We start from the raw sequence: 18,318 nt of genomic DNA on the forward strand, positions 1-18,318 counted from the left end.
TCGCTTTCCAGCCCAAACACCCACCATGTTGAGAAGTTCTGCCTACCTATTTATGCTGCGTTAATCCTGCAGCTGCGCACCTTGAGTGTTGTCCCAAAAGCCTGGAATAGCAGAGAAGGTCAAGGCCAGGTTTGACCTCCTTCACTGCTTCTCACCAGTACAAAAGGCAATTGCTTGGTGGAATATATCTCCCATTCACCACCATACCCTTTACTGCATCACACAACATATAAACATCTTTGTTTGTTTTAATGTTTTGTTTATTGAAGCAAAAATTAGAAATACAAAGTCAACAGAAATCATAGACTTAACTAGTATTATTTCAACTGTATCGTATCTTCCCATTATATCTATACAACTCAGGCTACTTTTGCGTTATTTGAGCTAAACCAAATAAGAAATTTAGTCCTCCATCTGTGGGAAAGTTCGATCCAGATTTTAACTCGGTTTCTGGATTGATATGAAACAATTTTAACAGTAAGTACTATAGAAAATAGGAGTAGGGGATGGTAATTAGAAACTAGAAGAGCGAATTTATATCGCTTGCAATTCAGGTAAGGGATTAAGATGAAAGTGTTCAAGAGACAGAAAAAGAAGAGGAGGAGATAAGAGAGGGAAAAGAAAGGAAAGGATGTTGGTCTTGGATCCACTCATCTCGTGTTGGGTATAGTCTGACAGTTGTCCTTCATCTCATTGGAGGGTGGTGGGGTGACTCACAGTTCCCTGTGATGCCGTCTGCGAAGTAACTACCGAGAATTGGGGGGTAGACTTATAAATTTGCCAGGCCTTCCAAACCTGATGGAAAGGGAGCATATTCTGACGTGAGAGGGCCGAAAGTTCTTCAACATGATATAGTTGATCAATCTTCATTAAGAGCTGTGAGATAGTGGGAATTTTCGTTGTGCGCCACAATTGGGCTATGAGAAGTTTACAAGCTTAACCCACAAACGTCGCTAGTTTCGAAGTAGCTTTGTCTTTAGGCCACATTGGGAAGTTCAGGAGCATTTGTCTAGGGTCCGGAACCCCTTTTTTGCCTGTGAGGTCAAGTATTAACTGTGTTGCTGTCCGCCAGAAGGTCTGGATAATCGGACATTCCCACCACACATGTAGATACGTTCCCCTGTCCCTCTCGCACCTCCAGCACTGATCTGAAGTGGAAGAGCTCCACGAACTGGACGTGGTGGGGACAACGTACCATCTCGCAATCACTTTAAAGGAATTCTCCTGAACTCTCACACAACATGACGGTCCATGTGAGGCATTATAGATTTGGCTCGTTTGTAGATCTGTAAATGTAGTTTTCAGGTCCCTTTCCCATCGTAGTATATATGCTCTCTTTACCACCAATTTTTTTGTTAGCAGGGTATGGTATAGATTAGAAAGAACTTTTCTGGGAGCCCGGGTTTGCATACAGAAAGATTCAAATGTAGTTAAAGGCCTGTCTAGACGAGTGTAAGGCAATAGTGGGTGGATCACGTGTTTTAATTTCGTATAATGGAGAAATGTGAGCCTAGTGAGGAGAGGGTTCGAACCCATCTCCTGTTCAGATATCAAAGAGCCATCCACCAAAAGATCAGCCAACGGGACATTTACATTGGTCAGGAATGTGTCCTTCGTGGACGCGGCCTGATTTATATCAGTGTCTAGTATGTCTGAAACTTGGGTTAGAGGGGAAAGAGAGGGGGCCAGTGTCTCCCTATTTTCTTTCCATTTGTGCATAAGGGTTCTCGTTAGTTCATTTGGAATGGTTCTTTTATCTTTTTGGTTAGGAGGGGAAAGTAACATAACTCGTAGAGGGGTGGGGGCTAAATATTCTTCTATAGATATCCACAATTTAGTCGGTGGGCGTCTAATCCAGTCTACCGCTCTGGAAAGGACGGCGGCCTGGTAATACAACGATACATTAGGTAAACCCATACCCCCTTTGTCTTTTGGGAGGTTCAATGTTTGAAAATTGATTCTTGGCTTATGTTTATTCCAGACGTAGTTGGATATTAGAGAGTTACATTGAGAAAGAAAAACCGTGGGGATTGGTATGGGTAACATTTGGAAGAGGTAGATAAACTTTGGGAGTATAATGCTTTTAATTAGGTTTTTCCTCCCCATCCACGAAAGAAAGGGAGCCTTCCATGAGGCTATTTGTGCGGTAAGATGAGGGAGAAGGGGCTTATAGTTGAGATCAAACAAGGACTTGAAGGTTTTCCCTAGTTTAATGCCTAAGTATGTTATATGACTATTTGGCCACCGAAAAGGGAACGAGTTTTGGAGAGACTTTGTAACTTTACTGGTGATATTAATGCTTAATGCTTCTGACTTAGGTTAATTTTGAAGTTAGACCAGTGTCCATATTCCTCCAGTAATTTCATAAAGGCAGGGAAGCCCCTTTCCGGCCTGGACATCACCACCAGCAAGTCGTCTGCAAAGGCAGCAGACTTGTGACAAACTCCCTGCAGGTTAAACCCCTCGATGTCCCGGTCCTGCTGAATGGAGGTTAGCAATGGCTCCATGACCAAAACAAAGAGCAGGGGGGATAAGGGGCAACCCTGCCTTGTGCCATTTTTAATGTCAAGAGGGTCGGTGAGGTTATTATTAATCTTAATCCTGGACGTGGGGGATGTGTACATCTGTAGAATTGCGCGTATGGTTTCTGGAGGAAAATGGAAAGCCTCCAACGTCCCCTGCAAGAAAGTCCAGTCCACCCTATCAAACGCCTTCTCGGCGTCCGTTCCCAGCAGCACCAGAGGCAGCTTATGAGTCCTGGCGTGTTGCATTAAATTTATTACTCTTAGCGCGTTGTCCTTCCCCTCTCTACCCCTAACAAACCCCGATTGTTCCGGAGAGATGAGGTCGGGAAGGACACCCGCCACTCGGTTAGCAATTAAGCTAGCATATATCTTAAGGTCCACATTCAAGAGTGAGATGGGCCTATAGTTTCCACAACACTCCGGGTCCTTCCCGTCCTTGTGTATCAATGATATATGTGCCTCTAGTGCTTGCTTAGGTATAGGATCGCCGTGTAGTAGAGCGTTGCATGATGCTAAGAGATGCTCCCCCAGGATGTCAAAAAAAATTTTATAATATATAATGGGAAGGCCATCTGGACCTGGAGCCTTTCCCACCGGGCTCCTGGACAAGATGGACTGGACCTCGGCTCGGGTGAACGGTTTTCCCAGGGTCGCCTGTTGTATTTTAGAGAGTTTTGGGAGATTTAATTTGGCTAAGTAGTTTTGTATACCACATTTCCTCTTGTCCCTTTCCGTGTCTGACTCCTCTGGCCTAATTTGATATAAATTTTTATAAAAACGAAGGAACTCGTCCGAAATTTGGGAATAGTCTTGCGTACGAAAACCCTGTGAGGTTTTGATTGCATGTATAAACGTGCGAGCCTGTCTTTTTTTATCAGTGACATCATTAGTTTAGAAGCTTTATCCCCATGGAGGAACATACGATTCCTCCAACCGAGATAAAATTTGGCCGACTGTTTATTAAGCACATCCCTAAGTTCCATACGCTTCGCTGTCAATTGTTCTAGCGTCTGTTGGGATAGGGACTTTTTATGCTGAGTCTCCAGCGTGGCGATCTCAGCATATAAAGTCTGCAAGAACGACTTCCTTTGCTTGTTGAGGTATGAGGAAATGGAGATCAACTCTCCCCTAATGACCGTCTTATGCGCTTCCCACAACATTGGGGCCGCAATATCTTGTGTCTTGTTCTCTGCAAAATAATTACGGAGACATTCAGATATGCGTTTCTTATTTTCTTCTGAGGAGAGAATTGATTCATTCAGTCTCCACGTACGATGTAGCCAATACGGCCTCAGGAGTGAGAAACTGACTGAGACATAAGCATGGTCAGAGTAGGGAGTTGACTGGATCTCTGTGTCATTGACATTAGGTAGTAGATGTCTGGGTAGAAAAATGTAATCCAGTCTGTGGTAGGATTTATGAGGATTAGAGTAGAATGTAAAATCTTTAGTTGTGGGGTGTTGGTAACGCCAGATATCTACCAAGGAAAGGGAAAGGAGAGAGCATTTAATCCGAGATAGGTCCCTTAAAGAGAGGTGACTCTTTTTTGCAGTGGAATCTAATTTAGGTTCCAAAGCCACATTAAAATCACCGCACAATATTGGAGTACCTTCTGAAAAGATGCGGAATTTTTTGAGTGTGGACACCAACCAACGAATCTGTTTGACATTTGGGGCATATACATTCCCTAGGGTTACCATAGAGCCGGCTAAGACACCCTTAACGAAAATGAACCGGCCTTCTGGGTCAATGGCGACCTCTTGAACTAGGAAGGGTATGTCTTTAGCCAGGGCTATGGAGACCCCTCTAGAGCCTTTACGTGGGGAGGGGGCATGGAACCAAGTTTTATAGTATGCTTTATTAAAATTTGGGATTTTGCCTTCACGAAAATGCGTTTCTTGGAAGAATATCATGTCTGCGTGCTTCTTTTTTAGGCTATGTAGTGTCTGCGACCTTTGTATGGGGGAATTTAACCCATGTGCATTAAGGCTTATTGCCGTAAATACCTTATGATGCAAAGCCATGGAAGTACAGACGGCAGGGCATTCTGTTCTTTTCCCATCGAGATGAATGGACCAGACCTATGACCAATAGAAGAGAAAAAGAGATAGAAAGAGCAGGGGGTAGAGAGAAATTCAGGGGAGAACAGGGTATTATTATCAACATTTTCAACTATTTGAAAGTCAAACAAGTTAGAGTGTGCCTCAAGAGGGAGCAATAGGTGCAAAACCCCTATAATAACTGCATGTTTTAACTAGCATAATCAATTGTGTGCAACAACAGACCCACTCAAAGGTCCCTTCAGGGAGGCTCGCTCTCAGAGTTCATCTGGAGTTTCTTTGCCGCTTTGCGCCTGGATCTGTGGGTCTTTGGGGTGAGACCGTGCCACGGTGCCGGATCTGGTAGCATTTGTAGCGTAGAAGCCGATCGATGGATTTCCAGCTCCGGGTATTTCTCCAATGTGATCCCCAAATCTTCACAAATCCGCCTTATCTCCGCAGAATTTTTAGCTTGGTAATGCTTCCCATTCGCCGATATAGCAATGCCAAATGGATATAACCAGCGGTATGGAAACTGGCGTTGGCGTAACACTGTTGTGAAGGGTTGTAGCAATCTCCTTTTGGTCAGGGTGGTGGAAGCGAGGTCCTGGAAAATCAGAATTTTAGAGCCCTCGTGACTTATGGACTCCGCTTCTCTGGCTTTTTTAAGAATAAGTTCTTTTATTCGGTAATCCAGAAAGCGACATATGACATCCCTTGGTGGTTCCCCTTGTTTGGGTCGAGGTCTCAAAGCCCTATGAGCTCTTATCAGTTCCAATGTTGGAGTAGGGTCAGAGTCTATAAGGTCAGAGAAGATGCCTTGCAAGGTCGGTATCAGAGCTTCATTTGCCACCGATTCTGGGAGTCCCTTTAGTCTGAGGTTATTTCGCCTTTCTCTGTTTTCATGGTCTTCCAGGATGGCATGAATTTGATTGATGTTATCCTCCTGTTGACGAAGGCAGGAAATGACAGTGTTGGAAGTGGAGGTTATTGTGGCTTGGGCGGCTTCCAGGGTTTCCACCCTGTGTCCAATTTGGCCGATTTCTTGTTTAATGTCTGATAGCTCCTTTGCCACCGGTTCCAGCGCATTTTTGAGAATCCGTTTTATAAAGGATCTTGAGATAGGGAGACTCTTGCTACTATCAGCACCTTCAGTGTCACTTTCGTCATCATCCATATCTTGTGCATCATTAGTAGACGTGCTCTGGGGACTGTCTATTTTAGCATCTGTTGTATGCAGGTGTTTTTTGAGAAACTTATCGACGTCGGCCTGGGTAGTGGTTTTGACTGGTCTGGGCAGTGAGCTTGCTCTTGCGTTGCCGATCTTGACCATGTTAGAGCCAGGCATATATGAATTTATGCTGGGTTGAATAAATAGCAGGGGTTAGGCCACCCTACTCCCTCCAGACAGCACGGAGACTAGAACATTGTACACCCCTAGAGAGGGGGAAGGGGGTAGGAAGAGAGAGTCTCTATGCTATAGATACTTCAGTGTGCCCACTCTCTGTATCTATTCCACTTTGGAGCCTCTCTGTCTGCTTCAGGGCCCAGACACGCGTGTGGGCTGTGACTTACAGAGGCAGTCTGCCCTCAGCAGAGAAGTGGATGTCCGGTTGTGTATCAGTCAAGCTCCCTATTACATGGGGGCATGAAAAATCCCCCCTTAAGATCTTAATTTCACTGGGTTGGGCTGGGGTGGGGATCCCTTTCAAACACGCTCCGTTCACTCCTCTTCTTCCTCCCCAGATAGCTTCCCGGTATAGGGAGAAATTTGTCCGGCGTCACCTCCCCGGCACAGGCCCCTGCACTCCCCGCGGCTCAGGACTCCACAGAGCGGCCGGCTTCTGATCCCCTCGGGAAGGCTATGGGAGGGGGGACGCTGGGGCGCTGGAAGCTTGCGGCCAGGCCCGTGTGGTGCTGTGAGCCGGATTCAATGCCCGCCGGGGGTCCCTGGCGCGGGTGAGGAGCGGGTGCACGTCTGGACAGCAATGTGGTACTCACTCACCGCCAGGTCCTCTCCCCGGGTGCCGCCGGATCTCCAGAAGCGTCGCACGCCGCCACCGCGTGACCCTCAGCAATGTCCCAGGAGCTCCAGGCGGCTTCCCTGATGTTCTCGTAGCTCAACGGCGCCTCTTCTCCGGACCCGCCTCCAGGTCTGGTGAGTGTTGGGGCTCCGGCTCTCTGCCTGCCGACCGCTTCTCCCCTACAGCCTGTGGAGTCGTCGCGCCCAGCGTGCTCCTCCAAGATGGCGGCGGATCCTCTCCCGTCTCCTCTCTGTGCGGCCCGTCAGCTATAGGACTAATCGACCCAAGGCGAGAGGGGGTCGGGGCAGTCAGGTTCCCAATCCTCTCTTCCACAGCCCGCCGCCGGTCCGCAACTGCCCGCCTGGCACCTGCAGTTCTCTAATGTCGCGTGTCTCAGGCCCGGCCGCCCTCAGCGGCCTGTCCGGTCCCAGTTTTGGAGGGTACTTTAAGCGTGTCCCAGTGGGGGCAGCCAGAAAATGGAAGTCTCTCCCCTCTCAGGGTGCTCTGGGGACGTGGATGGGGGAGCTAGACGATCGCAGTTTTCTTCTGGGAGCAGGATGTCTATAGATAGCTCAGGGGCTCCCACATCCACGTCTGCCCCCTACAGCGGCCATTTTGGACTCCCCCCATATAAACATCTTTAATGTTATCTATTATTAAAAATGCTCACCGTTTTTAAACAGACGATTATTTAATTTGTTTTGTTCTAATTGTTTCCTTGGTTGGTCTTCTAGTCAAGGAGCGTAGCACTTACAAGGTCTTTTCTGTAGTGCATTTAATCACTGCTCTGAAGCAGAATCTGTATCTAAAGAGTTGGCCTTACCATATTCTTCAGTGCCCCGGCTCTCCTCCAGTTGTGTGAAGGCATTTCTGCCATTGCTTGCAGTATCAGTGAGTGCTCACATGTGGACAGTGGTGGAACTGTGTAGCTGATCTACCCTACCAGCAAGCAGAAAGCTGTGAGACAAGAGCAGTGCTCTCCTGACGCCAACCTGAGAATAACCCTTTAATGTAAAGTTCAATTCTGTACAAAAGAATACCCACCAATACATACGGTAGTTTAACTTTCATGACTGATTAATTCTGATAACACTCTCCTGACAGGAGCGCCTCAGCTGCATGGAAATACATGCAGCCGACTTACTCATGTCAGGAGATTGTGTGCCGTTCCGGGTGATACCGATGCGAGACTCACACGAGTCATCTGCAAGTGGAATCATACTCTGTCAGTGATAGTCAAAGTTCAATCAGCCATGGACTCGGGTGAACCCTGACATCACCACGAACATGGCCGAAAAAAGCCAAAGACTGCTGAGTGACAAGCAGCATCATGAACCCCCCTGGAAGTTAATCATCAGACTCGGAAGCAGAAGCGACCGGGAGATAGCGGGTCTACAGGACGGTTCCCTGAAAATTGCCCACAGGAAAATTGCCCACACGGAAAATTGCCCACACGGAAAATTGCCCACACGGAAAATTGCCCACACGGAAAATTGCCCACACGGAAAATTGCCCACATGGAAAATTGCCCACACAGAAAATCGCCAATTGCAGCATCACAAAGTTTCAGATCTATGATATTTGAGGTGCAAGGTGAGGATGTTCACATAATAGGTCATCAACTTGTGATTTACAGTTGACCTAGTGCAAAACTGCAAAAATGCTGAAGATCTGTGGTTTGTAGCAGTCTGTCATTATCAGCAATAGATAGATACAGTCTGCTCTAATCTCACTGATTCTGCCTTACTCCTTCCACCAGCCCAAAACAGCAGCACATGCAGAACCAGCAGCAGTGTGATCAAGAGGAGCAATCATTACTATCTGTACTCACAAAAGTATCACTGTAATATCTGTTGAGTTACATGTGACTGCAGGTCACATCTAATACATTATCATCTCAGGGGAGCCCACCAAAAGCAGGGTGCTGCTGGCAGAGATAGGGTACTTTCACACTTGCATTCATAGCAATCCGCCACTATGGAAAATATAAACAAGCAATACCAACAAGCACGAAAATTCTCGTGCCATACTTGACATATGGATAAAGCCATATACAGAATTGAGATGAAGAAAAAAAGGAAAAATCTGTACAACAGCTTAATTGCAAAAGGTATATAAATTTTATTAGAGAGAAAAATACATAAGACACAAATGATGATTAAAACTGTAGAGACAGATGATGGGTATCACCAAATGGTTACTAAACAATGCAAGCGTAGTCAGTGCCACACAAAGACCTGCTGATGTTACCAAGCTCACATACCCAGTGTGTGAAGTGAGTAACCTTATTGGTCCATGTTTTTTCCTTAGTATAATCAATGCTTGGTAGTCAGTGCACTTCCATATTGTGACTGATCATCCCTGCTGATACCTTTTGGCTTTCTATTGCCACCAATCTATATGTAACATGCTTATACAGATCAGTGTGTTGTGAGGGTGCCATTTGGTGATACCTATCATCTGTCTCTACAGTTTTAATCATCATTTGTGTCTTATGTATTTTTCTCTTTAATAAAATTTATATACCTTTTGCAATTAAGCTGTTGTACAGATTTTTCCTTTTTTTCTTCACTATGGAAAATAGCGCAGTCCGTTAACGTTGGAATCCGCCAAAGTGTCTAATGATCGTCTATGGTGGCGGATTCCGCCGCTATGCGCTAAGCAGCGGAATCCGCTGATGGATTCCAGCACATTCTACTGAGCATACGTACCGCCCCGGGGCTTGGCCGGCTGCCGAGAAGCTCGGATCCGGGCTCATCGGTGGGTGGCTCGAGCTCCTCCCGGACCCAGGGGTAACGTCACTCTGAAGGGATGCTGACGCTACGTGAGGGGTGGTGTTCGGTGGGGAGGTCCACGGCCGAGGCCGCGGTTGTTTTTGGGGGTTAAGTTTGTGACGCCACCCACGGGTTGTGGTGAATGGATGGACACCACCGCTGCCGTTGACTAGGCTCCCGGGGATGGTGTTGCGCAGCTTGGTGTTGACCCCTCTGTGGGTAGGGGGTGATGGTCCCGGGGGCCCGAGGGTGCTGAGGAGGGAGAATGCGTGCTGGCTTGTTGGTGCGATGCGGTGCGCGGCCCAAGGGAACTGTTGTACTCACTATTACAGACACACTGGAGTCTCTGGTAAACCAAACAAGATGGTGGACTATGCCCGCAGCCGGCTGCGCTTCTTCCCTTTTTTCAGGTTGGTGGTTTCCGCCTTTCTCCTGCACCTCACTTTTAGTAGAATGGTGACTCCTATGCCTGAGCAACAGTAGTCCGCTCCCCAGCTTTGTGTGTGCCAGTAGAGCCCGTTTGCCCACAGACGCTAGCCCATGGGATCTCGATGCCTGGGCGGTGACTTTCTATCCCTCTGGTGGGGCTGTTTTCTTCAGTCGGGTCTTGGGTGGGAAAGGATCTAAAGTCCAGACCCCAATCAGTGAATTCAACTCGGTCCAGTGGCTTCTGGGCCTCGTACTGGGTCTGAGTACCCCTCCTGGTGCTCTGGTTTCCAATCGGTTCCCCGGTTCGGTACCGGCGGGCCACTACCCGGTCCCGGTTCCTTACGGTTCCACCGGCTGTAATCCCTGCTCCTGTAGGCGGCCACCACCGTCTGCCCCCTGGCCACAGGGTATCCAGGCTCCAACCCAGATCCCTGACAGACGTGTACACTTTGCTACCACTCTCCTCCACTCCTGTCACTGAACTCTGTTTTTCCCGCCTCAGGCTCTCCGAACTCCTCGGTGGGCGTGGCCAACCACCTGGCTCCACCCCCCGAGTGTGAACGTCAAGTCCTGAGAGGGGTGACTCAGGGTTTTAAGATTGGCTGCTGGTACCTTTTTAGGGGAAGGTGTTTCTGCAAGGGCCTACCTGTGACTACCTGGCTAATCCAGGGCATCACACATGCTCAGCATGTCCAGCAGAACGATCTAAATTGTTTAAAATCACTCCTGGTCTCTCTATCGCTCTCTGTCGGTCGCTCCCTCTTACCCCCTCTCTCATACTCACCAATCATGGGCGCGGCGCTCTGGTGGCTTCTCCTCTTTTGAAAATATCGGACGCTCATTATTCCATCTCGTATTTCCTGCTTCCCCCGCCCACCGGTGCCTATGATTGGTTGCAGTCAGATGCGCCCCCACACTGAGTGACAGCTGTCTCACTGCAACCAATCACAGCCGCCGGTGGGCGGGTCTATATCATGTAGTACAATAAATAAATAAATAATTTAAAAAAAATGGCGTGCGGTCCCCCCCAATTTTGATACCAGCCAAGGTAAAGCCACACGGCTGAAGGCTGGTATTCTCAGGATGGAGAGCCCCACGTTATGGGGAGCCCCCCAGCCTAAAAATATCAGCCAGCAGCCGCTCGAAATTGCCGCATCCATTAGATGCGACAGTCCCGGGACTCTACCCGGCTCATCCCAAATTGCCCTGGTGCGGTGGCAATCGGGGTAATTAGGAGTTAATTGCAGCCCATAGCTGCCACTAAGTCCTCGGTTAATCATGGCAGGCGTCTATGAGAAACCCCCCATGATTAACCTGTAAGTGAAAGTAAATAAACACATACACCCAAAAATCCTTTATTTGAAATAAAAGACAAAAATACACCCTTTTTCATCACTTTATTAAAATCCCCAAATACACCTCCAGATCCGTCGTGATCTACAGAGGTCCCATGACGCTTTCAGCTCTGCTACATGAAGCTGACAGGAGCGGCCACAGACCATTACCGCTCTCTGTCAGCTCCACACAGCAACTGAAGTGAATCGCGCTGTCAGCGGGGATGTCACTGAGGTAGTGCTGGTGTGTGCATTAATGATGGGGGCGGTAGTACCTGCGTGTGTGCGGGGATGTTGGGGGCGTTAGTGCCAGTGTGTGCGGTGATGATGGGTGCGGTAGTGCCGGGGTGTGCGGCGGTGATGATGGGGGTGGTAGTGCCGGGGTGTGCGCAGTGATGATGGGTGCATTAGTGCCTGTGTGTGCGGTGATGATGGGGGCGGTAGTGCCAGGGTGGTTGCGGTGATGATGGGTGCAGTAGTGCTGGGGTGTGTGCGGTGATGATGGGGGCGGTAGTGCCTGCGTGTGTGTGGTGATGATGGGGGCGGTAGTGCTGGGGTGTGTGCGGTGATTATGGGGCGGTAGTGCTGTGGTGTGTGCGGTGATGATGGGGGCGGCAGTGCCGCTGTGTGCGGTCATGATGGGGGCGGTAGTGACGGTTTGTGCTGTGATGATAGGGACGGTAGTGCCTGTGTGTGGGCGGTGATGATGGGGGCAGTAGTGCCTGCGTGTGTGTGTGATGATGATGGGGGCGGTAGTGCCGGGGTGTGTGCGGTGATGATGGGGGCGGTAGTGCCTGCATGTGTGCGGTGATGATGGGGCGGTAGTGCCTGTGTGTGTGCGGTGATGATGGGGGCGGTAGTGCCTGTGTGTGTGCGGTGATGATGGGGGCTCTCTCTCTTTCGGCTAAAGAAAACTAACGCAACGTGTTATTTCACAGGAATCTGTTGCCTTTATTATCACACTATTTACAACGCATCCGTCACATGCGTCACACAACGCATTGTGACGGATGCCAAACAACGCAATTGTGAAAGTAGCCATAGCTGGTCCTGAAAGCCCCAAAGGCACAGCAGAGAGGTGAGACTCTGTCGCTTGTACCACCTTGTGTTCGTGCTGGGAATGTATGATATGTTTTTGCAGTGGTGTAACCAGAGTCCAATGGGCCCCAGTGTAAAATTTGGACCTGCCCCCCCCACTCACACATGTTCACATGTACGGGCCCTTGTAGTGTTCTAACTTCTATCAAGACTTATGAACTGCCTCCCCTCCCCCTTCATTATGTAGTAATGTACTCCGTCCTGGTATATATGCCCATCATCCTGGTGAATATGTCCTCATCCTGGTGTATATGACCCAATGCTGGTATATAAGGTCCTCATCCTGGTATGTATGGTCCACGTTGTCTCCATCCTGGTATATATGTTCCCACCCTGAGTTACATGGTCCCCAATCCTAGTGGGCATTCATGTCTGTTGGCAATTTTCTGTGGACATTTTTCACATATCATGTGAACATCCTCACCTTGCACCTCAAATATCATAGATCTGAAACTTTCTGATGCTGCAATTGGCAATTATCTGTGTGGGCAATATTCCGTGTGGGCAATATTCCGTGTGGGCAATTTTCCGTGTGGGCAATTTTCCGTGTGGGCAATTTTCCGTGTGGGCAATTTTCCTGTGCGCATTTTTCCTATGGGCAATATTCATGTGGGCATTTTTCCTGTGGGCAATTTTCCTGTGGGCATTTTTCTGGTCACCCTACAGGACGCGTCGCGGGACCGGTAAGTACAATCATAATGTTTTTTTTAAAATGTGCCTTTTTTTTTTTTTTTTTTTTTTTTAACAGCCTCTAGACCTGAACTGTAACATGGGTTTTGCAGGAAAGCTTGTGTTCGGGATCATGTGCACGAACACTGTGTTTGATACGGACCCCGAACTTTGCAGTTCATGTTCGCCCATCACAAGTTCTGACCGCTAGACCCCACTGATCAGGAGCACACTGCTATATGCATCAGTCTCATACATGAAGGAATGAAGCAGTGGTCAGGCATGCATATTGCCGCAACATTAAAGCACGGGACAGAAGCCTCCCCTATATTTTTATGTCTGGTTCAACTGATCCTTTTCTGCATAGGTGACCGCTACTTCTTAACGTTATACGCTGAAATATACAAGTGTGTTTCTATATTTCTGTGGTCTAATTCACAGTGGGCAAAATACATTGTTGACACATTTACTTACAATTCTTTTGATACATTTCTTATAATGTTCTCTTTTTCCTATGATATATTTGTGTATCTCTTTTAGTGAATTCTCTTAATGCTTATCTGACATGAGGTCGACAGTTCCATGTTTTTAATGTTAAACTACAAATCTTGCAAACCATGAAATAGTAGAAGTACCAGATACTTTATCATACTTATAAAAGCATACATAAAAAGAATAACGCGGAGGGCACATCCGCACAGAGAAATGAGCTATAAACTATATAGATATCTAGTATTAAACAGTAAATGTGTGGGATGTCTACAGTGACAAAGGTGTTCTATAAAAGGAAGCGTGGCGTAAAACCCAGCAAAAGGAAGGTATTAATACCCAAAGTATACATGGAATAGCTTAAAATAAATCCTGTAATAAAATGTCATAGGTAAGCATAAAAATCAGTGCAAAACTTTATTCACTGAGAATCCATGCAGAGATGCACTAGTAGACTCTTTGGATGTGTTAACAATTAAAAACAAAAATGTGCAGGTGTGAGCGGAGCCTTATTACCATTATAAGGGTAATTTCACACTGACGTATAAAAAATATCGGTCTCATTCTCAAATCTGTTTTGTATACCGTATTTCATGCGAGTGTGTGATATATTCCCACCCCCCTCACATTGCACTTGCCCATTTTGTACGCCAGTGTGAGAGTACTCTAAAGCCCCCATCACACACAGCTAGCGAGATCACTGAAACCTCACAGGTTTTGTGACGTATCAGCGACCTTGCCAGCGATTATCGCTGTGTGTGACGAGCAGCAGCGAGCGTGTCCCTCCTGCAAGGTCGCTGATCGTGACACAACGATCAGGACCATTTTTTGCTCATTGGTCTCCCACTGTGCAGCACACATCGGCCCGTTTGACGGCGGGAGACCAACGAGTGCCAGTTCTTAGTGTGTAGAGAGCCGTCGTTACACGGGTCGCTGGTAGCTGAAGGCTGGTCGCTGTGGAGATCTGCCTGATTGACAACTCAACAGCAACCATGTAGCGACGTTCCAGCGATCCCTGCCAGGTCGGATCGCTGATGGGATCACTGGTACGTCGCTATGTGTAACGGAACCTTTAATCACAGTATCTTAGCTTGACAAGCTCTGTTTAAGATAACAATTTATTTAAAACTTATATTGCAGAATAGTTCCCACCTAAAACCAATCATTTCCGACAAGTATTTTGGCCCAATGTTGGTACAATTATTTTACTTTGTCTACTTCATATGGTTTTCGCCAAAGAAAGAGATTAACTGGTTACTCTGCTCTGCTGATAGAGATCTACTGGAAAACTCAAGGACATTAAATAAAAGGTGCGTTTTTTTTATCTGTGCGTTTCAGTCATCTGACTTTTTCATCAGGATAGAATCTCAGTAAGCTTAGTGCTTACTTTGGTTGTATCCTCATGAAGACGTCAGATGACTGAAACGCACAGATAAAAAAACACTTTTTATTTAATCTCCAGGATTGGCATCCTTGTTAGCACCCTTACAACTGTTCCAGAAAATGAAGTTTCTCCCATAAAATTATTGTAATTACACATGCTTTGTTATACACATGTTTATTTCTTTTGTGTATATTGGAATTACACAAAAATGTCAAAGTGGCATAATATCACAAACAACCCCAAAAATGAGCTGTGCAAAATTGTTGCCACCTTTTTTCAATATTGTAGGTAAACAACTTTATTTCAAGCATGTGATGATGTGATGCACCAGTAACTGGTGTGGGCAAAATGAAAATCACACCTGAAACCAGATAAAAAGGAGAAGTTGACTTAATCTTTGCATTGTGTCTGTTTCTGCCACACTAAGCATGGGGAGCAGAAAGAGGAGACAAGAAAAAAACTGAATGAGGATTGAGAACCAAAATTGTTGAACAATATCAACAATTTTAAGGTTACAAGTCCATTGCCAGAGATCTTGATGTTCTTTGTCCTCAGTGTGCAACATAATCAAGAAGTTTACAACCCATGGCACTGTAGCTAATCTCCGGTAGAGGAAAATTGATGAACGTTTACAATGCACGATAGACAAGATGATGGATAAGCAGCCCCAATCAAGTTTCAAAGAACTTCAAGCTGTCCTGCAGGGTGCATCAGTGTCAGTGCGAAGTATTTGTCGACATTTTAACAAAATGAAATTATATGGCAGAAACCCAGGAGTAAATGGTCTTGAGGACAGATGAAACCAAGATAGAGCTTTTTGGTAAGGCACATCATTCTACTGTTTACCGTAAACTGAATGAGACTTCCAAAGAAAATAACACAGTACCTACAGTCATTGAACACCTGTGGAGAGATCTTAAAATTGCTGTTGAGATTTGAAGAGTGATCCAAAATTCCAAATGAAGAAGCTTGTTGATGGTGATATCATACTAACTTGAGTGTGCCAACAATTTTACCCAGCCCATTTTGAGTTTTGTGTGAAATTAAGTCCAATTTGCCTTTTTTTTTTTTTTTGCTTTTTATTCTTTTTTTTGTTTTTGTGTTCCAATACACACACAGGAAAGTTACAAGTGATATTTTGTCATACCATGCCTGAGGAAGAGACCTGAGATGTCTCGAAAGCTTGCTTTGTAACATCACTTTATTTTATTTTAGTTAGCCATTAAAAGGTATCACAACATTATAATTTTGTTCCTCTCACTGAGAACATTCAATAACACACAAGGGAAACAAACGTGTAATTTTTTTGGGGAAAAATACTTCATTTTCTAGAATGGTGCCAACACTTTCGGACATGACATTATAGGTTGACAAAACCTGTTGAATCAAGCTACCCCACGCCATCACCCTACCGCTTACCATGTTTGCCTGTTATGATGCTCTTATGGGTTAAGTAATGGAAAGTGCTAGCCTTACACCAGATGTAATGAAACTCCTAACTTTCAAAAGGTTCTAGCTTTTAACTCATTGGTCCACCAAATATTCTCCTCATAACTCATGGAAATCATGTCATTATTTTTTTTTCTTTGGTAAATCCAAGACAAACCTTTTGTGTTTTTTGTATAGAGTAGATTCTTTTCAGGACCTATGGCTGAGATAGTTGAGATCAGTGGTAATGTGGTCCTTTTGATCAGCAGTGGATTATGCCTTTTCAGCTCTCCCATAGATCCAAATTAAACCTGTTGCCTTGCACTGGAGTATCATAGGTAGAGCGATGGGGGTTTATTGAGTGTAATTCTTCTTAATATAGCATCACTGCATTAAAACATTGCAGCAGTGCTCATGTCTGTGCATGTCTTTACTTCAATCTCTGTGCAATATACCAGTGTCCCATGAGGAGAGGGCCATTTATGGACCCAAACCTTGGTGCAATGTGGATGTGCAGCTGCGCTCATGTCCGTGCATGTCCCTACCATCACTCTCCATGCCATATACCGGTATCCCGTGAGGAGAGGGCCATGTATGGACCCAAACTCTGGTGCAATGTGGATGTGCAGCAGTACTCATGTCCGTCCATGTCCTTACCCTCACTCTGTGCAATATACTAGCATCCCATGAGGAGAGGGCAATGTATGGACCCAAAGTTTGGGGCAATGTGGATGTGCAGCTGGGCTCCTGTCCATGCATGTTCCTACCCTCACTCTCCATGCCACACACCGGTGTCCCATGAGGAGAGGGCCATGTATGGACCCAAACTCTGGTCCTTTGTGGATGAATAACCTCGCTCAGATAACTTGACTGATTAGTATTTGAGAACCACCCCTCCCCCTAACTAGGCTGAATAGACATTCAGCCTAGAGAACCCCTTTGTCATATAAGTTAAATGTATATGTATATATTTTTTTTCTATCTATTAAGTTTACATTATCACTAATTGCATCAATATTTTGCATTTCACATTTCTTTTTGAAGTCGTATGTTTTTAAGCTTATTGTAATAATTCTACGGGTCTGAGACTGCTTTTTCTAACTAGTTCATATGATGCATGAAAATGTATACCATTATATTTTCTTTTTATGCTTTAGATTGGTAACCTTACTTTAGTAATCATGTTATATTCCTGCCCTGGTATCTGCTTGAGTCGTAGAATTCTTCAAGTAATTGTTAAAAATAACAATAGGACAGGAATGAAGACTTCTACCCTTTCTAACCTCATGATTTCCCTACAAAACTAGTCAGTAAGCAACGATAATCAAGAAATTTGTCATCATTTAGATATTTTCAAGTGCAATTACACCACCTTGGTTAAGTCTAATTATTAACATTTTAGATTGCTGCTGATGAGCCTCCTCCAGAAGGTTGCAGCGCATTTGCCTCTATCCACGGGAAACACACCTGCAAAGCAAGTCAGATTAAAAATCTTCTGAAAGACGCACTGGATAGGTAAATTGATTGCTTACTTCTCTGTCTTAACAGCCATCAATAAAAAAGGAATCTGTTTAACATTAAAATTCTGGTCATTTATTTCTTATTTGTAGGCCAAGACCTTACTTGTATAAAGGAGATCATATTTTACCTACTTTTTCCAAAACCGCGCCAGTTGTTATTTTATATGCAGAAATTGGAACAAAAGCATTTGCCACCTTTCATAAAACGTTGCTTGAGAAAGCAGAACATGAGGAGATCATTTATATTCTACGTCATTACATACAGGTTTGTTGGCATACCAGTACAATTTTGTATGTATATTCTGTAACTTGTGTCTCTTGGGTTTTGTATACCTAAGCCAATAACTATTTCTAAACATAGCGGCCTGCCTTGTAATCATTCCATGAGCCGAATAGCATGGGTGGACTCCATTGTAAGAAGTTCAATGCTTATTCTTTTTTGCGAATATGATTTACGTTTTCAGAAGAAGCTGCCACTCTCATTCACTCGATGATATCTATATCACTATTTACACACACATCATCCTATAATTTACAGCTGATATAAAAAGGCTACACACTCCTGTGAAAATGCCAGGTTTTTGTCATACAAAAAAAATCATACC

At 45.5% G+C, this 18,318-nt stretch overlaps 1 protein-coding gene across 1 annotated transcript in view; it reads left to right on the forward strand.

Moving 5' to 3' along the window:
• Nucleotides 1-18,318, forward strand: part of UGGT2 (UDP-glucose glycoprotein glucosyltransferase 2) — a 518,153-nt gene that overhangs the window by 18,998 nt on the left and 480,837 nt on the right. The window contains exons 4-5 of the mRNA XM_075336749.1: nucleotides 17,596-17,708; nucleotides 17,804-17,978. Coding sequence (XP_075192864.1) covers nucleotides 17,596-17,708; nucleotides 17,804-17,978 — 288 coding nt within the window. The remainder of the gene's footprint in view (nucleotides 1-17,595; nucleotides 17,709-17,803; nucleotides 17,979-18,318) is intronic.

Source organism: Anomaloglossus baeobatrachus, chromosome 2 (genome assembly GCF_048569485.1).
Source record: "Anomaloglossus baeobatrachus isolate aAnoBae1 chromosome 2, aAnoBae1.hap1, whole genome shotgun sequence".
Lineage (NCBI taxonomy): Eukaryota > Metazoa > Chordata > Amphibia > Anura > Aromobatidae > Anomaloglossus > Anomaloglossus baeobatrachus.